The following is a 23,439-nucleotide window of genomic DNA, read 5'->3' as shown; positions in this document are numbered from 1 at the left end:
AGAACTGCTTAAAATGAGGGAACAAAGGCAATCCTCTTTCCATCTCACCTTTCGTAAACCCTGTAAACATTTGTTCTTTAAAACACTATTATTTTATGCAGACAGCACTTCAACCGTTTTTCCAGAGATCTGACTACCTCTTCTTATCATTTAAGGGAATATACTTGCCCATAAATGAACAGTTCATTCCCATTTCTCTGATGAATTGGCCACTTCACAAGGGTGTTTCTTAGAATCATGATTGTTCTTTCCCACTGATTTTTGCAATCATTAACTGTTGCTGTGAGGAATAATCACACTCACCAGCAATTTCAGCCATGTCCTTCTGCGCACTTCTATTTTTGAAAGTCAGCAATACTTCCAATTCCAAAGCTTTATGGGTAAGAGACAAGATTTTTCCAGCAATAGCTGTATTTAAGAAGACAAGCTCTTTCACAGATTTTCTGCAAAACCTACTGTGCTTTGCTCCCAAATTTACTGGCACTGCCACAATCATATGCTGAGTTTGGGTGTTAGCAGCTCAAAGATAGATTGATGTAAATGGAGTTAAAATATGCTGCCACCCATTTCTCATGGAATAAATTTGTTCCTATATATCTATTACTAAGATATGATTGATTTTACTTTTTATCTGAGTAGCCCAATTGCACAAAAAGAGCCTCTTAAAGTGAATTATGGTGGATGCTTTTCTGCTTCCGAGTAGCAGAACGAGTTTATGGAGCATTCCTTTTGCCACACTGCAAAAATGCCGTGAAATTAATACAAGCTGGACAATCAAGTGTTTCTTTCAGTATTTCCAAAATACATGATTAATACTCACAAGTAAGCAGCCTTCCCTTCTTCCAGTTCTTTACTTTTTCCACTTGAACCACTCTTTTTCCCACAGATCCTCCTGGTGATGCACATTAACAATCCACATTGTCGTACAAAGAAGCAGCTAACATCAGTCACAACAAGGATTAACAAAAGGGCCGCCACTCCAAGGCCAATGACAGCACCGAGTCCGAGACCGTTAAAGAGAGTGTCTTGAAGGAAAGAAAATTACAGTTCTTTAATAAACTTCATGCCAAAGAATATATTTTCTACAGCTTTTAAGGAAACCATAGACCAGAATGTTAAAGGATGCTTACTAACGAACCCTTCAGAAATCATGTAAATGAACAGTTTTAAGCATGCATACAGCCTGATTAAAAAGGAACAAAAGCCATTTTTTCCATGTAGTATTTTCCCACTGCCAAAATTCTAGTATGTTCACATAGCAAAAGTGGCGTTGTTTAACAGTTACATAATAACATCATATCTCAATATTCCAAGAATAAATCAGTATGCAGCCTACGAAACAAAATTTAAAAGTTCAGCATAATAATAGTTAATATAAATTGCCATTTTCCCAGCTTCAAATTTAATTAATTAGACGTGGTGCTAAGCAGAATTACTGAAAGGTTGAAGATTGGTGCTAAAAACTGTATTTATTCTTGCAAGGGTCATTTTTTGAATTAAAGTAGAATCAAAAAGCCGGCAGAGAAGTTAATTTGAACTCGTAGTCTGCAAACAATTGCGCACACTTACTCTTAGATAAATTAGTATGAGGAAATTATGCATGTTCTTAAGTAATTATAGGGTCAGAACCCTATTTGGTACAGTTTTGTACTTTGAAAATACATTCATATGCTTAAAAAATAAATGCATTCTGCATTTGCCTTTGTATTATGAAAGCTTAGCTAATTTTACTTCGCAATAAATCTCAGAAAAAATATTTTTAATGATTTAAATGTATTTGTAATGACTGAAATGTAATTGACTCATTGGGCACTCTATAATACACAACAGTGTCCCAGACGGTTTTGAATATTGGGATTCTGAGAAAAGCAATGACTAATGTGTTTGTAAACTCAAATTACCCTTCTAAAGGAGAAGACTTGCATCTGATCAATAGACTATGGAAAAAAAAGAAGCAAAAAGACCTCCATAATAGTTGATGAAACTAGCTAGCTTAAGAAAGTATTATTGTAGCTCATGATGGGGTCCTTAAAAAAAAAGACCGATGGCAATTGTCTAATGTGATTCTACAGCATGAGTAAATGCCCCAAAGGATTAAAACACTGCAAATCAGTGTTACTTGCTTAATATTATCAGGCATGGGAACGATGCACTACTCAGCAGTCAGTGGTGTGCTTCCATTTGCAGCTCTATGCCTATTGCCAAAATAAAAGCAAGATTTTTCCAATAGAAGATTATTTGTGTTTGGTTATAACACAGGGCAAAATATAAGATAAAATGGTGATTTTTTTAATGGTGCTACTACTAAAATCTTTTTTCTCACCCTCCATCTCAATGATAAACTGTGGCCTGCTTTGAGATTAAGAATACTGTTTAAGCTTTCATTTTATTTCTTGTTTTCCAAGGAAATACAATGTCTTTATCCTTTCAAATGTAATTTGAAAGTGATTTTTCTATACTTTCTGTATTTTCTAGTTCATATTATATTAACCGAAATTTAGGCTTTATTCGTATATTTTATAGAACTCAAATTGTAATGAAGATTCATTGTCCTTCTTTTCAAAGGACATCAATCTTCTTATGCAGTCAAGTTCATTTAATAATGTATGGGTTACTTTATTATAGCACTGTTCTTTAGAAGTTTATTATGCAACAAGCCAGAGTCCAAAGTGTGTATACTTGGATGGATGGCTGAATAGAGAGATGGCTGAATGGAAAGCTTAATATGCATAACTATATAAAAATATGAATAATACACAGAGAGCATTTTTGTTTCACTGATATACAGTGATGTGGCATGACTCGTTAACAGAAATAACTATGTAATATTTTCACGGGCAAGTGAAGGAAATAAACAATAAATATATTTATTTGAAGTTCTTTTCCTTTCCTCAAAAAACTTGAGAATATATAATTTAGTAAAACAGTGGCACAGCAATGAAATGATTTATCATTTACACAGTGCCTCATCAGCAATGAAGCCAACATTTCAATGAACTCATTTCCTTTTTAACAACAACATTCCTTGTTAAGTATAAGGAATAATAATAATTAATAATACAAGGAATACCTTGTAGGTATACTTTCTGATATATTTTCAGCAAGTTATACCCAAACATCCAATACTTCCATCCGAAAATTCAGTCATTTGCATTGTCAGGAAGATATACGTAGATATTTAATCACAGTTTATTAGAATGTTCTTATGTTTAAACTGATATAATATCAGTAAAATCGTATGGACTCAGTTTCTGGGAGCAAAGACAGTAAAATTGGTATATAACATATCTTCTTAACCATTAAATAGAAATGTGGAGGAGGAAAATTAGGATCTTTCAAAGCCATAGTTTCTGATGAATTTGGGTTTGGTTTTGTTGTTGCACTGTTAGGAATTTGTTTTGTTTGTTTGTTTGTTTTCTATGCAGTGTTGACAGGTCTTTTCTGTGAGAAGATAACATTGACAGCATTTCTGCCTCTCTAGAAGACTGTGGTGCAGCAAGCTTCCCTCCCTGCAGCGATTCAGTCAAGTGAGGGAAATGTCTGCAGTTACACTATTGATCTTGTACGGAAATATTTGTATTCAATTGTCATAGTTGTGGATGTGACTTGGTTTTTCATTTTTTATCTTTTTGGTATTGGTGAGACATCTGAGACCAAAGTACTTGACTGTTATGTAGTTTTCGCTTTATGATGGATATATTTCCTTTTAATTCCATCCCATCTCTCCCAAATCAGATTATGTATATAGATTACATTATTTTAAAGCATATTAATAGGCTATGCAGGAACGTAAATCTAGAGTACTGTGGGGACATATTCTGCAAGACTAGTATTTTGCAAACTAATGTCTGCAACTATTAAAAATAGTAAGATTTTGAATGGACCACATACTCATGCCCATAACAAGCATTATGCATTTCCAAAGTTGAAAGAAACTAAGATCACTCATCACTTCTTTGGACAGTCATTGCCTGTAGTAGCAAGAAGCAGTAGCATAAGCTCAGTGAACTTCTGCTCGGCCAGAGCCATTTTGTTGTGTCATGTCTTTACTTGTAGGCACTTGGCACAGATGGGCCAGAGTGACCTAATGAAATGTTGGGCATTAGGGCATAGAAATGACCTAATCATAGTAACTATATAGTAGATAGTAATCATAGGACCTACTTAGCAATAACTGCAATATGTAGTGAAATGTAATTGTGAGTATGAGATATTATTCATGTAGTAGATGTTTAGAGTAGTAAAACTGTTGACCACAACCAAAATTTGACTTTAGGTAAAAGGTCAGTTTGTTCTTGCTGTCCTGTTACCTGCTAGACCTTTAATGCTAAAACATAATAAAACGGTTGTCTGAAAGTGACCACTTTGATTTCTGGTCATCACTCTCATTTCTGAGCACTCAAGTTAGCAACTTTTCATGTTCCATTCAGTTCAAATTATCTAGTATCCTTTTCAATATTATTCTTCATAAGCACTGAAGAAAATCTCTGTTCAACATATTACACATATTTCTGTTAACAGAGTTTTGGTCACGGAAATCAGTAAATTTGCACATTATTATGAAAACAAACTTTAAGGAACTATTCTGATATTCGTCTGCAGCAATGTTAGTCCCTTCCATTAGCTTTCAGCTTTCAGTTTTCTATCAGCTTTTAGTTTTGTTAAATAAAATCCACTGAGAGCTTAGGTTACTGGATCCATTCAAAGTTAGGATCCTAGAACGAATGTACCAATATTCTACCCAACAGTTCTATAAAAATATCATAGAATCATAGAATCACAGAATCGTTAAGGTTGGAAAGGACCTTTGGAGATCATCTAGTCCAACTCCCCTGTACACGCAGGGTCACTTCGAGCATGTATAAATAAAAAAAAAAAAAGGAGCTTATTTTCCATCTTTTAAAAAAAATCTAAGATATCATTATGGATATTATCAATATTGTTACACTTATTGCATAACTTATGAAAACATATTGGTGGGCTTAATATTGGTATTAAGACTGTTCTGTTGAATTTGATAGTGACTTGTCCTAGGGAAAAAAAAAATGCATCTACACTGCAACTGCAATAATTAGCTGTGATTAAATTGGGTGAAGATATTAGCAGCTTCTGCCCCTTTGGATATTTTATGCTTAGAACATTTACCATCTTAATGGGAAAACTCCGACTTTTTCATTGTTTTGAGCAGACTCTTGGTGGATTTACATGCAAAAGGAATTTATACAAGGAAAGAATCTCAGGGACTTTATATATAGACTCCTACAGAGTGTCTGGACATCTACTTGCATAGAGCCTGTGACTTTCCTCCACACATATGTGAGTTTTAAACTTTGTAAGGCATATAAAAGACTATTCCCTGCTTTCTATTCTAATAGCCAGAGAGGAGCTAGCCTGGGGCAACAAAAAGTGCCAAATCAGCAGAAATCACCATTAATATCCATCATAATAAGAAAACTCCACAGAATTTATAGATCTCAAGGAATATCCTATAACCTTCAGTGAACACTAAGGTGTGGAAGCTCATGGAAATGAGTAACTGGATTAAATAGATGTGATATCCATGACATTTTTTCTTGACTGATTTTACAATTATACATATATATTGATTCGGATTGTTTTTTCTTTTCCCTTCATGTATTTTTACTTTTACTTCACTCGGGCCTCTTCTGTTTTCCTCCTGTCTCAAACCTGGATTTCTGATTCGTTTTCCTTTTTCTATTTATTTGATATCATTTTTTTCCTCCCTCTATTTTGGCAATTTTGTAAAGCTACTTCTGTCTTTGACTTTATAAGACATTTCTTTCCTTTTGAAACCATCTATTTGTTAATAGTTTTCTCTCTTAAAACCTTTGAGAAGTCTTCCTTTTTAATATTTCTGATACATTTCCAAAAATTACATCCACATCCCTTATCCACTCTGAAGAGTAACAGAACACGGACTAATCTGGCAGTTGAGCATGGACTATGACCACCCTTTCTCTTTGTGGAGGTAAGGAGAAATTATTAATAAAATAATTTTTAAGTTCACCCTTGGCTTGTTTCTCTTCTATTTAAGTTACTGGGAATTTGCACCGATCTCTGCTCCTGCAAAAGTCAGTTGTAATATAATTATAGCAATGCCAATTACTGTAAAAATAGATTTAAGCCTATCTCAACTGCTTTCAAAAATCACATCCTAATGTATTTATGGCATCACAATAATGTGAAATCTTGCACTAATGCCTGATGACATTAACAGAAATGCAAACTTATTGACTAGATGAAATGTTAAGGTCATACCGTACATAGTTTTTAAACCAACTTTGAAAAACAACTTTGTTATCAAAAAGTTGTGTATTTAATTACATTGGGATTAGCTTTAATGTGATAACACAACAATACAAAAATACATTACAAGCAGCATTGACTTTAAATGGATGCTTAGCATTCTATTATGCACCAAATACACTCAAAATATTAGTTTCATTTGTGCAGTACCACGATAATGCATTTATAGACTCTACCTTGCTTTTCTAATTGAAAATACTAAATTTACATGATATAAATTCAAGTTTAATTTGAATGAATCAGATTTTAACTTTTCTGTAGAAAACTTTATTGTATATCTGTCTTAGTAACCTGATCATAATGGTGCCTTTTAAAATGCTGATTGAAAAAAAGTGTAACTTCCATAGTTCTGAATGAGTTTTAAATATAATTTGTCAAATATTTATTTGATTTAAAATAATATGCTCTGCATTATGTAAAATGTGGTATAAATAATATAATACACCTTGTCAAGATAATGAAAGAAACTGCCAGCTTAAAAAAAATCACTTTGTTTATCCACTTTTTCAGATATGTGGTTATCAATGTGCAGTACTTCAGGAAATAAACTGCAAAACTTCGGAAGAACAATTTTAAAAATGAAGCAAATTTCTATAAGTATCATGGAAGGTTTGGGCAATATTAAAACTCTTATTTATTCAATCATCAGTTATATTTCTTATTTTTAATATCAAAACTGAACATTTTTTTGCACAAACCATTCTTCAAATAATGGCAAAGAACAAAGAACTTTGGCAAGTAATTCAGAATTTCCCAGTAAAGGGAAATAACTTGAAGTTAAAGGGAAATAACTTGAAAATTATTTTCCTTTGAAAGATGTAAGTTTGTGGACCCTCAAATGTAAATTCTGCAGTAATTTTTAAGCAGTTTAGATCAGATGCTCTAAAGGGAATCCAGTCTAAAGAATTTCTGAAAAGAGACCCACCATCGAAGTGCGTACATAAGAGTGTGCAGGCAGAATTCCTGTAGAGAAAAATTAAAGCCATTGCTTCTGCACAAAGATAAAGGAACTTTACTTGCAAAATCCATATGTTCAGATTGATGCTTCATGAATGTAGATCCTTTTAGGTAACACAATTTGATGGTATGCTTGCAGAATCCTAGTGTATAAATTTAATTGCTTTAGAAATAAGATAATAATTGGAAGTGATATATAAAGTTCTGTTGGAAACTCCATCTCAGCTCCTTTCTGTGTCTCCCCTTCCACTCCTCCATAGAAGCCATGGATCAAAGAATGACAGATGATTGAGCAGGGGTGTTGGACTGCGTGATCTCTAGAGGTCCCTTCCAACCTCAACCCTTCTGTGATTTTGTGATTTTGTGTGACTCTACATAGCCCCTAACCTCTCCAGATCTTTAGATTTGCAGGAAAAAGAACAATCCTACATAACACCTCCCTATGCTCATGGGGTAGCAGCTAACATCTACATTTGAATGGGTATGGATGACTGTGCAGGGGCATCCTGCTTTGAAGTAGGAACTACTACTCTGGAGCTTAGTAGTTGAAAACTATCAGATAGAGAATGAATTTGAAATGCTGTATTGGGTGGTGGCAGGATGAAAAATAATATTGTTTATCATCTTTTGAACTGCCTTTTTGTCCGGCCATGATGGTTATGCCTGCACTTTCTACGACTATCATCTTTGGCTGTACATCTGATCTGGAATCCTGCTCTGAATTGAAGGCCTCCAAGATTCCTATACTCCTCAAAACCTCTAAAAACAATAATTACATGCATCTTAAAAACAGTATCTACTGATGAGCAGCCAAAAAACTGTAATATCAAAGTACCAAAAGTATCAAGTACCAAAAGGTTAAACATTATATAAATTTTTTCTACCATTGAAAATTATACAGGTGGAAAAAAAAAAAAAACACGCACAGGGACACATCATGAAAAAAGCAAGTAAAAAAAACAATTATAATTGCTTGCGCAAACATTCACTGCAGGAACATACACAAAAGAAACCAAGACAATAAATAATGTTCTTTTTGATCCAGTTCCTTTATACAGAAGATTATAACTTGAGTCAACATTAAATGAATCCTTCTTTCTTTTCTGCCTTGGTGATTTTCTCCTATCAGTTTCCCCTAGAACAAATCGTGCTGGCAGTACAAGCACATGAGGATACCTGCCTTGTACTGCCCAACCGAGTAGCTTTGACAGATGAAAAAAAAAAAGGGGGGGTGGGGAGATACCTTTTTGAAAAGGAAAGGGGGACTGCATTTCTGAGCCTGACATAACAACCTACCCAAAATGAAGGCTGCCCCTAACCCTTCCGTCCTCTAGTGACGTATTTTCCATCTCTGATAAAACTAACCGTCAGCTCATTGCTAATGACGATGAACGTGACCTCCATCACAGTGGAACTACTTTTGCAATAGTTTTGCACCCGTTTCCAGTGGCATCAAGGGCAAACAAAACACCCATTGGGCTGCCAGGCACCGATGCTGAGTCGGGATGGCCACGCACAGGCCACAGAGTCTGCAGGGCAACAAAGATTAGCAGTTCTGGAGACCTGTACGCCCAAAATGTTATCTTCAGATATCTTACACTTTTCTGGTATTTTTTCAGGCGCAGTAGAATTCTTCTTTACTGTTGCAAAGACACGTTTTCTCAAATGCCTTTTGGTTAACATTTTAAAGGAAGATTTCTTTTATAATGAGCTTTTCTGCATACTAAGACTTGAGTTCTCATTTACACTAATGGCCCTTTACAGCATCTTTCATATGCAGATTTCTTATATGGGATGTAAATGAAACAGACAAATAAAACAAATGTTGTCATGTAAATGGGAGCAGAAACTTAAACATTCCCTTCAAAGATAATGTCTTTAAAATCTTTATAGTTGTGGTTCATTAATTATTTTAAAACTACTCCTGGCATCATCAAGCAATCTCTAAGAAGCCACAGAAAAATTTCTAGTGTGATAAGGCCTTATCAGGTAGCGAAAGCTTCTTCTTTCATATAGCAACTCAGCACCTGAAGTAAATATATATATTTTTTGCCACTGCATGCTTTTATAAGAAGCCCCAGAGCAAACAGAATAAAATCCCAGCTTCTTCTGTGTAAACATCATCCATATGAGGTCAAGAAAAAAAAAATGTTCCAGGACAAGCTATTTCAAACTTAAACCAGATGATCAATACTTACTTTCCCCAGTATTTTGGGAATAGAAAGCACAATGACAGAGAAGGGGGGGGGGGGGGGGGGAAAGGCGGCTAAACCCAACCCCCCCGCACACTATGTATGCAGATGCAATGCCTTTTGATTTCTATCCTGTAAGCTAAAGCGGACGGCAAAGACAGACCAAACTTCCTGCATATTGAGGAAAAATGGCTGTACGGTTCGGCCGATTCTTGAAAAACACTTGTGTCATCAGCTGTTCACCCAAGTTGTTAGGAGGCCCTGGGGAAACGATGTGTCTGTGCCCCAGTTCCCTCAATTCAAGTTGGTGGCAGATTTACCGAGTATCTCTTGGAGGAATTTATTAGAACCTGTGAAGATTAATTACGCCTGACGTGTACTGAAAACATACAGTTGTGTTTGTTTTGAATATTGTTATTATATAAAAGATAAGATTATTTTATTGTGTTAATTGGGGATTCAAGATCATACTGTGTGTGTAGCACAGAGATCCAAGAGATTTTTGCATCTTTACATTGGCTGACAGCCGTAACCAGAGTAGTATAGTCAGGAGGTCTGAAAAAAATTGAACCATCCTGGGATTCTGTTTGGATTGATAGAATATTTCAGGCTTGACAGGACTTTCTTTTAGCTCTTTATGACAGAGGCAAATCCATAAACGGATCAGCTCAGTAGTGCTACATGAATAATACTTTAAATGTGTAGCATTAGCTACACAAAATGTTTATTCTTTTGAGTGCGGCTAGTAAGTATACGGTGCATTTGTTAAATTAAAATAGTTACATAGGTAAAACTGTTAAGTGGCAACATAGTTTACTTGGTATAGGGATATCATGTACCAAATAGTTTTTCTTGGTATAAAAGCATCTGATTTTTAGTACATGACTGTTTTACAAAGTCAGACTAAATTAGTATGGGGAAAGTGTACAGTCTCATTATTTATACAGACATTTCACATACTTGTTCTGTTACTGGAGTAGACTGCGCACCAACTAACACGAACCAAAATAAAAACTGGGGAATTTAAATTAACGCTTTTGTTTTCCAAAAAGTTTATTCGTTATCAGATAAAATGCTGGCGTTAACAGCTGAAAGAAGAAAACTGGTACAAGGTTCAAAAACCTCTTCAATTGCATGACGCTTAATGTAAATAATACAGAAATTATATAAGGAAAACAGGATTCATCAGTAATAATGAAAAGACAGAGATGCTTTAAGTTAAATTTCTTTATTATGAAAATGAAGACAGAGGTTGCATAAGACAAAATGAACTCTGAACAACAGATGAAAAACATGCACACAGTTACATATATCACTTCACACTGTGTTTGGAAAGATGATGAGGGACATTGCCTTAACCCTATGCACACATTCTCCGGGGAGAAACCTATGAGAGGACAGTAAGTATGGCATGCTTGAAAGAACAAAATGGCACCAATACACGAATGAGATGGGGGAAAAAAGTTATTGTTTCATAAATTAAAGCCTACAATTTTAATCCCAGATTTTTTTTATTTTCTTTTTCTTTTCTTTTCTTTTCCTTCTTTTTTTTTTTTTTTTTTTTTTTTTTTAAAGAAGCTTACAAAAACTGAAGGGCTTACAACACTGTTCCACAAGCAGGGTTTTTTTTTTGATACATTGTATATAATGTTTTCAAATGTGATTGTGCTGGAAACATACACTAGGTAAGGTTTCCTTTGCTTGTATTACAGTTCATTTAACATGCATCATAATCAAAATTATATGAAAATAACATGTTCACTGGAATTTGCATCTACAAAAATATTAGACGTAAAATAAATATTCAGAAATATAATATGTATTTACATCTTACATAATGTGACCATGATGACAAGAATTACTACAACTTTTCAGAATATAACCTTAATAAATATGGGCATTCCTAACACAGCTGCTTGACCTACTACTGGGAAAATATTTATGCTTAAGGTACCTCCCAAGCTACAATCACTTGTCCGTACTGCAATGACACAATGTCAAAGTCAGACACCCATGTTGGCATTTTCAATCTACCATATGGTAAATGCCAATTAATAATCTTCTGTAGGGTTCCCAGGTGTTGATGAGTGTCAGGTCTCTAAAGTGCTATCCTTAAAAAGTAAGGAGTCATAATCGATTTCACTTGCTAATATATACAAATGTAGTTTGCTGTCTCAAAGATCTACTCCTGTGTCTTAAATCCTTCTTAATAATATATGCATCTCTCCTGCAGATTAGCACTATGTAGTTATATTAATATACTCTTTTTGTTTTTCTAATTATGAAAATCATCCATTTTCTCTATAAAAACTTGTGCGATGCACCTTAAGTGGGTTGTGAAATCAAAATTCCATGGAAAAAACAGAAACACATAAATGGAAGTAGAAATTGTTGGTCTATTAATTAAAAATGGAAATAAAGATCATAAGCAGTACAAAGGAACGTTGCTTTGTTAAAATATTTATTGCTATATGATTCATGCAACTTCCATTAAGTGAAATACACAGCATATATGTATTTCATTGCAAACTTACAGATAAAAAGAGAATAGGATTTTCCATATATGTTTCAATTAAAGATATTTTAAATCTACTATGTGCATATTAAAGGAAAACTGAAGATTCTTTATACAGCTGGAGAAATGGGATGGATGAATTACAGCAAAATATACTCAAAATGAAATCTACATAACAGAGATTTCAGCAAAGCCATTATAGAAACGAGAAGCTACATTTGTCAATAGTATTGTTCCATTTTTCCCATTCTCACCAAAATCCTAATTAAATCAGAAATCAGTTTTCAATACCATCCTCATACTGGTCAGTAGGTAGAAGACTGGTTAGTCTTACACATTGTAGATCTGTCTCTCTCTTAAAAATATAGCATTGTTATGACAAACTATTTAATTACTTATTTTTATATTTGGACCTATGCATGAGGTGGGCATAATGAGGTCCATGAATTAATTTCTAACTCCAGTTTATTTACATACTGAAAATTGATGATACTGTTACTTCTTTAATTGAGTGGATGTATTTTTAAATATATTTTTATATGCATATCATAAATTTTTCAACAGATTCTGAACCTGTACTTCCATCACAAGATTAACGTGGTATGTTATTTTACTGTTTAGTAATAGTAGGTTCTGTATGTGCCATAAGATCACACAGACAGACAATTTTTTTTTCAACATATGCAGTGCAGCAATCTTTTGGGGCCAATATTTGTGTGGCTTATCTAGACAGCATATTCTAGTAACCCTACTGTAATAAATAAAGGATCATATTTGAAGTTGCATGATGTAAATCATTTTACTCATGAATAATTTCTAAATGGAACGAACTTGTCAAAACGCAGGAAATGAAGCAGACAAGACATAAAATCAGATTAGCAAAGAACCCAGTCTTATTCTTAAAAGGTTGTATATCAAAACATTTTTTAAAAAAATGTTCCTTTGAGATATCCTGCTCCATCACAGAATAATCATTATCTTAAATATCTGAGCCATCAAATTGGATTTAAGGCATAAATTCAGTGTAAAATATTTTATGACTTCTGTCTCACAGACAGTTGAAAATTAGCATTTCAAAATATGTGACAATGTTGAAAAAATGGTAACATCCTACATTGTCAATCATAAAAGCTAAAATCCCTTTTACAATTACTACATTTAAAGGACAAATTTACTTATCTAACATTTCAGTACTAGTGGCAGCAGAATATCAAATTCAATTTGTGAAGATATATTTATCATTTTATTACAGTACAATTTAAAAGCTGCTTCGTCTATGTCTACCAATTATTATTTAATTTGCAAATGTCTCTTCACTTTTTCCCCTTTCTCGTCTGTAGGAAGACAAGACTTTTTTAAGATCTTTATCTTCCTACGGACTCTATAATACAGAATATTTTACAATAGTATTGTTCTCGGTACTCTTAAGGATAGTATGTAAAATATGACCAACTCTATTTCCTGTGGTTTATTAAAGTTCAAAATTAAGCCTCTCGGAAAACCAGGACAAAAAAATACCACGAAAAGGAATGTGGAGCTGTGCTATTTCTAAGAGGTGATTCTGGAAGGCAGTATGTGGGAGACCTATTTTGTGTGTTGAATTGCGGCTGCAGAGAGGCACACAGCAAGTATATGAAGCTAACTAAAGCAATTCATGGATTATATGTCAAGGAAAAAATGTTTGTTAAAAACTATTAATTAATTATCTGAATTCTATCACACAGAACAGACAAGCATAATCTGCTGAATTTGCCATTCCAGGGTCCCCAAAAACCTTATGTCAAACAAGCCCATACAAGATTCCCACAAAGGCACTTGAAAAAATTTTAATGCAATAACTGAATTATACTATTTAGGATGTTAAATCAAAAATGAAAACTTCAGAAGAGTTTTAGAAACGTATAACTTTTATCCAGGTCTGTGTTTTATCTTTCCCTAAATACAAAACTCACAAAACATGTTGTTTTATCAAAAGCATCAAAACATGACCCACAAACTTATGGCTACAATGAAAGAGACACCAGCAGCAGTCAGCTGCAAGGACTGGCCTCCATTTTCACGTCTAGTGGCTTCACAGCACTTATCTGTGTGGATGAGAATTTTTATAGAAAAATCAAGAGTGTGAAAAAGAAGCATATTTGAGAAAAAGAAAAGTGAAACAATTGATAAAACATGAAGAATAAAGTATTAAAAGGGGAAAAAAAGACAGTGGAAGAGAAAAAAAAAAGAGAAAAAATAATTAATGCAATTTTTACATTATGCCAAAGACAATCATTTGAAAGACATTACTCTAGTAGAAACATCAAATTAGGACTAAAATATGACAAAATTCTAACCATTAAAGTGTTTTGGAGTTGCAGAATGCCTAATGGATAATAAAATTTGCAAGCCACAGAAAAGACCTACTACTTTAAATTACCACTTAAGTTAAACTTCTTGGTCTAACTTTACAATTCACCTAAGCACTTAACCTGAAGCCTGTGAACAATCTCATTAATCAAATGTTTGTCAAATCAGAGGCACCACTGCCATCACAGATGATATCAGTTTAAGTGGCCCACATCTCACTGGCAAAAGTTAAGGCTAACCTAAAAGTTAACCAGGAAATTGTGGGTAGTTTTAACACAGATCAGTTCCACATTACTTTTCACTACAAAGACCCACAAAGCACTACTTCAACGAGAGGTGGAATAAGCAGATCATACTTAGGACAGCACTGAAGGAAATGTTTTTTTTTTCTTAGCTATAAGACCATGAATTGTAAGCTTGGAAGAGTCAAAAGTGGAAAGAATACATGACACATGAACTGCAAATATTTTGCCCTATTCTCAGGAAAGTTTGTGGTTTTATTTCGAAGAATACTTGTGGAAAGACACAGGACGTGCAATAAATACCACACATATATAGAGGAAATAAACCAATATAGATGTACTAATAGGGATAATACAGTAACTTAAGTAATACTGTAAGAGGTGATATCTGTGATCAGACTATTTGGTTTAGCTAGAAGTCAATAGTAGGCTTAATATCCCCTCAAGAGATCTGAGAACATCCTGCCAAATCTAACCTAAGTGCAAGTTTACACAAATCTTTTTGTGCTGGGGGATCTATTAATCTCAGTTCAGGAAACCATGATGAAAAACCAGTAAGAAATAGCAATAACAAACACTACCTATATGAAAATGTAAAAAAAAAAAAAAAAAAAGAGTAAATACATAAAAAGATGGTTCAATTCATGAAAGATTCATAGGCACAAAGAAAAGAGATGTTCAACTGTTTGTGTTGCCAGTAAGTTAATACTGTTTCTACGAGTTCCCGTAAGACTCCAGGACAGTCCATTGTCAAAGTGCATCTTAATCATAGAGACATCAGATTACTTGAAATATGGATGACCAGTACATTTAGCTTAGGTAGTTGGATAGTTATTTAGTTATTGACTATGACACGACCCTGAGAACAAAAAAAAAAGTGTTTATTTTCCAAAATACACAGTTCCTCGGTCATTCAAGGCCTCACAGTGTGTCTGATTACTCCCTAGTTAAATGTTTAAAGACTGCATATATATTTTCTTCTAACATTTCTATTGAATGCTAACTTTTTGGCAGAGAATATAACCACATTTATGCAACAGTTTATGTTTAAATGCCTTGATCTCCTCACCCAGAGAGCATTATTTTTTTTTTTTACCTGCAGTGAGTGAAATAGGCTTTTATTATATGGATAGTGACTAATATTAGTGTTAGGCTAAGATTTCCAAAAAAAATACAAATCTTTTAATTCATAATGATTCAAAGATTATTAATAGCTTTATATTTTAATTTTAAAAGTTTTCCTCCAAGTCATTTACAGATAATATCAATGTTGTATTGTAAAAGATCTATCACTACTGTAAAACACAATTACTGAGTTTCTACTTTAAGAGCAAAACACATCCAAGACCATAGTTGTAGAACTCCATCAAGTATCACAATAGTCTGTTGATTAATATATTGGAGATCGTAAGTCCCTAATAAGAGATGAAAGGGCAGAGTTGCAAATAAAAGAAAATCCATTGCCAGCTGTTCTGGAGGAACTGCTACAGTCCTTCAGTAATGAGCAAGAGATCACCTGTTTTGGAGAAGTTTGCCACTTAAATAGATAAATATTTATTTAGCAGGTATTGAAGAAATTTATTCTCAGCTCTTTTCCTTTGGATGATATTAACTTATCTATAAATCCCTCACTGGATGCTAATAATTGGGAACATCATATCTAATAGCAGAAGATATGTAAATCTCAACTTTATAAAATGAGAATTATATTAAGGATATATATCCATTTTGCGCTTTAAAATTCTGATTCTTAGAATGGAAATTTTACCTTTGGAAGTATCTTCAAGCTCCTTCTGCGTATTTTTGTTCTCTCTTTGTTTCAATTTATTGCAGATATCTAAGCTGCTGCAAGGTCCAAAGGTACCTGTAACTTTTAGCTGTTCTTTCACAAATAAATCTGATTGAGGCAAGCTTCTAAGACAGTATTTTTCTTACTTGGATACAATTTTGCTTCTACCCTCAGTCACCTATCTAAGGAAAGCTTATTGGGATATTATTACTGAAGCCTAAATTCTCTTGAAAATGTAGTAAAATTGTCAACCACATTCAAGAGCTAGCAAGAGTCACACAGGTGTATTGATGGATGTTTGTGCGGGTGTGCATCCTTACATCCATGCACAGGCAGTGTGAGGCACAATAACCTCTGCACTGAAAATCAGGGTTTTTTTTTTTTTTTTTTTCCCTGAAGAACTGATACTCAGTGTAGTTATACAGGCTTTTTTAAGCTTAGTTCCACAGAAGGAGACTATGGAAGGAAAAGAAGTACAACACACTTTAATCCTCTTAATTTAGCTTTTACTCATGCAACATATATTTCCCTAGAAATAAAAGTACTAGAAGTCAACTGCTGACTTTTCTTGACATTAGCTATCTGTATGCGTCAGAGTGTGGCTCTGCTCTGAAATAACACATTGTCATGGAAGGATCTTCTCTTCAAATGAGCTATATATGATCACTGACTGATCTTGGTTGCTGGTATTTCCCTGTGCAAAATCCTCTAAAGGGTATACCTGCCTTTTTGCTTGTTCATTACCTACAGAGCTGTTAACCAAAGTTCAGCAACCAGGCTGTTTATACCTGCAAAGGCATGTGTGTTACTGACTGTGTATTGAGGAAAAAAAAAAAATCCACAGGTGTAATTGAAAATCCAACTTGGCCTGAAGAATGCATGTTGTTGTTAATGATGTGAAAGTAAAGAAGGAAGAAATTTGGTTTAGTTTTATGGGAAAAAAAAAGGCTATACATGGAAAGCTATAAAACAAATATCATTAACCCCAAAAAGGTACATTTCAGGATGAAGATTCTCCATAAAACCCACCAGCCTTTCTGCTAAAATGAAAATAGGTCAAGTAGTAAACTGAAATAAAATAATTATCTTCCCTCTTTTAAATATTTTGCCTCCATATGTTTTCAGTTCCCGATCTTCTTGTAGGCTGAAGTTCTGTGCGCAGCAAACTGTGTCTTTCTCTGCATCTCTGTTTTCTATTGGGCCATTATTTTTGTTGCATGAAATGTTTAGTGAGATAACAAGACATGGTCATTGATTTTATGTTATTTTATATTATGTTATTAATAGTTATGTTAGAAGAAGGTACATCTTGGAAGTTGTTGAAGAAAAATGGGTGATTTCAACTGAGACCATCAGAATAAAAAAATAGGATGACATCAGAGACCTTGGAAGTGTAAGTACAAGATAGCAGCTACAGGCAACACAGCTACAGGCACAAATGGTGACTATAGTGGTCACTAAGGCAATGTGGCCTTGAGATTTTTCTAGAACTTCTTTTATGGATAACAAAGAGAACAAAGATCAAGTATTCAAAATACATACAATAAAATATACTATATATAATAAAATTTAGCTATAAATTGGAATTTGTGAACCACTGAAGAAAGAATATGAAAGTAGACTGTGTTAGAAAACACATAAACCCAGGGGTTCAGTGAATCAAAGAGAGAGGAGGAATAACAAGCAATATCATATCCCTATGAAGGGTGCAGGATGCTGATGACTCGTAACAATAGACTGGGAAGTTAAAATTAACATCAAGGGAAAGTGCAAATACTGTATTTTTTGTATATTAATTTTAACTGCATCATTGTTGAGAATGAGGTGTAACTGAAACTAAGGACAAACAAATTCTTGGAGCTTTATAATGAAGGTTTAATCACACAAACTGCACATATCATAGTTGGTCTGTCTCTCTCACCTACAGGGTTGGTTGTAATTACTTAAAATACAAATAGATCACAAATTGTTTGAAATCTAAGCAAAATACCTCAAAGGGCATAAGAACTAGTCTGATCTGAAGTTTATTTACCATCAAGAAATGTTATATTTATTTGCACTGTGGCACATAGGAACAACATTGAAGCACATTGTGATTTGGCTTCTAGTGATGCAGGGACAGGGTCAGGCCCAACCTTCTGGAGAAAGGGGAGGTTGTGGCCTCTTTGAGAGCAAGGGAGACTCCACGGAGAGCTGAATCACAGAACATGGGACGGGGCAGAGCTGGAGGGGTGAGTTACAACAAGGAGGGTGCCCATGGCAAAGGCTGCTGCCTGGTGACAGGACATGGCAGGAAGGAACCTTCCCCAGTGACCTAGATATGCCCAAACTGAATTTATTTCAACATAAAAAGTCACCAAAATGTTGGACTGAAAAAATAAAGGATCTGCTCTGAGAGAACACCATGGTCGTAAGGGAGTTTTCTTTCTGTTTTTCTGTAGACACCGGCTAAAAGGATCAAAAGACATTTTTGGTGTATTGGATCTCTCATAGCATAAGAAAACAGGTACAGGCAAATCCACCTCTGAACTCTGCAAGAATCAAGCTTCCTGGCACCCAAGGGTTTTAGATTTTGCCCTTCTTAGCAAGGAAACTTAAGTGAACTACTTGACTTCATGTTTTAATGGCTTTATATCCATTAGAATGACTTTTATTTCTATTTTATCACCAAATTGATAATCTCATTTTATTGGAGGCTGAAAAAAGATCTCTGTTATGTCTTGGATAAGACATGGTGACAGTGTTAATACCAACGGCACTTTCCTAACTTCTTTTCTTCATTCATTTATTCATACACACGCGCGTGGACACACACATAAATACCCACACAAATGTTAATATACATATATATTTATATATATACATATATGCACATACTGCAACAATGAGATGTCATCCTTATTTTCCCTTTTCATTGCTCTTGACACAAACCTTTGGAAGTCCTAAAGCTGCCAAACTGCTGATAAAAGTTATGTTTGGCATGAATGGAGCTACTGTAGAACACAAGGTGATGATAACAGAAAACACCCTAAACTAGATTGTGCATCTTTTCCTATGTAGTGTTAGGCATTCAATTAAAAAAAAAAAAAAAAAAAAAAAAAGGTAAATGAGATGCTGAGAACAGTAGCAAGCAAAATTCGTAGGTTCATTAGAATGTACTACAGAATCTGACCTATGCAGTGATGTTAATAAAATGATATTAACAGTGCATGCAGTACTGGCAATTAAAAAAAATAGAGCAAAGTGAGAAAATTGGTTAACTACTAATTATCTCCAAACTCTTTTCTCATTTTTTCTTGTATTTATATTGGGATATTAATTTATAATGAAGACAACAAAAATTTAAAAAACAAAACACATTTTTAATATATCTATTGGCCTTTCAGAGAGACAGCATTATTTACATAAGAGTCTTCGGAAGACTGCACTTACTTATGTAATTCTTCTGTCATTAATTTATGAAAATATATATGAAACCTGCATGAAACCTGCATGTATCTTTTAACTTCTTCCTTTCAATCTTTTTAACTTTTATGAAAAGATTCATTTAATCTAAAACTGTGGATGAGATTTGAGGTTGCAATAGTAATGGTCCAGACTGACAGCTATGATTTGGACACTTCTATATCAGCTGTGCAGTACAAAAAGCCAGGAACTCTATCTCCACACTATTGGGGGGCAGGACATGGACCAATACCAATGGCTTCTGGTGTCAGGATTTCTGCTGTTCCCAGTGACACCTAATCTCAGAGGTCTTATTAAGGCTGCAGAGGTCCACCCATGCCAATCGAAGTCTGATAAAGAGCCAAGCCAAATCAGCTCCTTTGAGATACCTTTTTTTTTTTCTCCTCACGAGACCAGAAGAAGCAAAGACTAAAGAGGACCTAGAATGAAATTTACTAAAGTATCACAAATCTGTACTTAAAATCTGATAAAAACTTCAGTGACAGGAAAGCACATTGATGTTAGAGACACATATGCCTTCAAGTACTGCAGACAAACATCCTGGTGAGCTAATGGAAAGTAATAAATACTATATTCAAAAGTATGCCTGTATTTCATCAAAGCAGGATTATTAAATAAATGCTCATACAAAATACATGGTGAAATACAAGAATGTAGTTGTTGATTGCAAAAAAATAACTGAAGAAGTAGGAAGCAAAACACATAGAAGTAGGAAGTAAAGCACCATTAAATATACACACACATACACTTTATCTACGATAAAGTGTCTTAATTTGGTCTATCTGCACTTCTGAAAAACAGAAGTGTTTTTATTAGGCAGGATAATAAAATTTTAGGAAGAAATTCACCAATTTGAGTGAGTCAGTGAAAGGAGACAGTGTTAAAGGTCTAGGAACAGAAAGCCAGTACTTTTATTTCTTAGCTGCTGGGGCGAATTATATAAAAATTTAAAGGAGTGTCTGACTCATTTATACACCTACTGAGGGAGGACAGCGATTTGCAGCTTATGTCTTCTTGATGGACCTAAGAGTGGAAGTTAATCACACGGTCTTACAAAATCTGACTGCCAGACAGTTTCCTGTACATTCATTAGCAATTAGAAGATGTGGATTCTGTTCTGTGCCCACAGGATTTATGCATTCACAGAAAGTATTGCCTTCCAATCCCTGATCTGCAAGACTGCAACTTATTCAAGACCCTTGGAAGTGTATCCAGACTTCTTGTGCAGGCATCAGAATCAAAGTCTTGTTTCTTGTGATAACTCCCATTTCCCTGGTAATCTCCCACCAAAGGGCTACAAAGTCGTTATACTTGCCTCTGTCTCTCTCCAGATCCCTGATTAATTTCCTTACATACATTTTCACCAGAATAACATGTTAGAATAGCCAGCTATCATTATATTTATGGGATCCCAATACTCCCCTGGGAGAAGTTATATCCAAGAATTTGAGTCCAGAGTATTTACAGACACCTTATTTTGAACAGCATTCAGAGGAAGACAGAAACACTCAGCTCAGCCAAATGGCATCACCCTAAGCATATACAAATGAAAAGCTTCAGGAGTCTTACAGACTTTTGTACTAATCTTTTAGGAATGGTTAGAAACAGAGTATCAGTCACCAAAAAAAGTTAAGGGAGTACAGGATACATGAAGCCAATTTCATTCTTAAGACTCTCTAATTACACTATTACAATCTATGTCTTTATTTAGACCTAGCTGCAAATATTCAGTCTTCAAGGCAGATAAATAGGGCATCTGAGTTGACTCATTGATATCAGAAAGCATTAATCCGCTTAAAGGTAGGCATTTTAAACACATTATCAAGTTTTCAAAGGGTAGGTTTCTACTTTTGCAATAATATAATGTATGTTATTACTATATTGCAATAGCAATGACAAGTCATTTCAAAACAAGGTAACTATATTGACTCATGAATATGAATGTAACTGTCCCACTGATTTGAAGTGTAGCTTGACACACTTATAGGAATTGCCAGCAGAACACTCACATGATTTGAATTCCTCACCCTCTCCAGGCTTTGCAAAAACTGTTGTCAAGGAAACTATTCAGTTCCACAATCAAAATTGCAGTAGTGATTCATATAAAGAAGATCTGATGCTAAATTCTGCAACAGACATTCCTTACAACTATCTAGAGGTTTTGGGAGAGGACTGAAAAAAATTACCTAAGTAGCTATAAAGCAATGTTCAGACTATGCTCACTGATAGCAAGTTTAACTAACCTGCTTTATGCTTGGACATCTAGAGACCATTTTTTGTGGGCATATCATATTTCTGCTAGTTACAGCAGCTGTGATAAAAATACAAAATACTTAAACTTATATACTAAACAAGTTCAAATGTACAAAATTTAAAAACGGTTTATCCTTCTGTGACCAACTGATAACCCCTGCAATGGAAGGGCACCAGAGGATGACCCTTGTGATAGATAAGCAGCTGTAACTGTTCAGTCATTAATTGGTATAAATGTTTCTTCCTGAGTTGATCAAATAAAAATGAGTGCCTCCCTGATATTAGCCAGACCAGCATGAGATAAACACATACATGGCTCAGCCCAACACCGGGTATAAAACCCGAACAACTAACAAAGGAATTCTGAAGAGAACAATGGCCTTGAGCTGCCTTCTATCCAGATATTCTGTCCCGGGTCTGGGGATGCCCAGCGTTGTGACGGTGAGCATATTATAGAGAGCGGTAAAGGCAGTCACACAGGAGTTGTGACTAAGCTGTAGAGAATCACAGAATCGTTACGGTTGGGAAAGACCTTCTAGATCACTGAGATCAACCATAAGCCACGCAACACTCTGCCTGCTAAACCATGTCCTTAAGTGCCTCATCTACACGTTTCTTGAACACTGTCAACACTGCCACCACTGCCCTGGGCAGCCTTTTCCAATGCTTTGCCACTCTTTCTGTGTTGAGATTGTTCCTAACATCTAACCTGAACCTCCCCTGGCGCAACTTGAGGCCATTTCCTTTTGTCCCATCGGTAGTTATTATGCGTATACACTTGCATTGTGATCTCAATACATTGCTGAATCATGCTGCTAAATCAAAAATCCCATGTAACATCAAATATCTCCAAAATAAACTTTTATAATAAACCTTGCACTCTCCGTATGCATGAAATTTCAGAACGAACCTGGTCAGAGAGTGCTGGACTCTGATATTCTTTCATATAATCTCTACCCAAGGAAGTTTTCATTTACTCTTCCACTTGATAATTATTTTTTGTTCACTGGGACAATTCCATTCCCTTTTCTTTCTTGATCATATAGTGAAATATTAATTCTGAATGATGGCAGCCACAAGACTCTAACTGTTCAAAATCAAATTCATGTTTCCCTGTGAATGTAATAAATCTCACAAAGCTTCTAATTTCAACAAAATGCCAAAGAATACTAAGATCTATAGCAAAGATTCTGAGGTAACTTTCCAGAAAATATATTTTAAGAAAAGTTGTAATGAATAGATGAAAAATAAGTCAGTTATTTCAGTTTATGAATTGTTGCTGCAGTACTAAGATCAGTGCCAGACAGAGGGTCAGATTCAGAATGAAATGCAGTTATTGATATGTTTCAC

The 23,439-nt window shown here is 34.6% G+C and overlaps 1 protein-coding gene across 2 annotated transcripts in view; it reads right to left on the bottom strand.

Annotated features, from left to right (window-relative positions):
* The window catches only part of NCAM2 (neural cell adhesion molecule 2), a 261,042-nt gene that overhangs the window by 10,602 nt on the left and 227,001 nt on the right, over positions 1-23,439 (bottom strand). The window contains exon 16 of one of the 2 annotated variants that reach the window (XM_010220023.2): positions 821-1,025. In XM_010220023.2, coding sequence (XP_010218325.1) covers positions 821-1,025 — 205 coding nt within the window. Of the gene's footprint in view, positions 1-820; positions 1,026-13,941; positions 14,076-23,439 lie in introns of those variants that run through there. The other variant, XM_088529801.1, reaches the window with a different exon arrangement.

The sequence above is a fragment of the Tinamus guttatus genome, unplaced genomic scaffold (assembly GCF_059628265.1).
Source record: "Tinamus guttatus ecotype Peru unplaced genomic scaffold, ASM5962826v1 Tinamus_guttatus_pri_ptg000347l, whole genome shotgun sequence".
Taxonomy (NCBI): domain Eukaryota; kingdom Metazoa; phylum Chordata; class Aves; order Tinamiformes; family Tinamidae; genus Tinamus; species Tinamus guttatus.
Note: the sequence above shows the minus strand (reverse complement) of the source record. Positions and strands in the feature narration are given on the sequence as shown.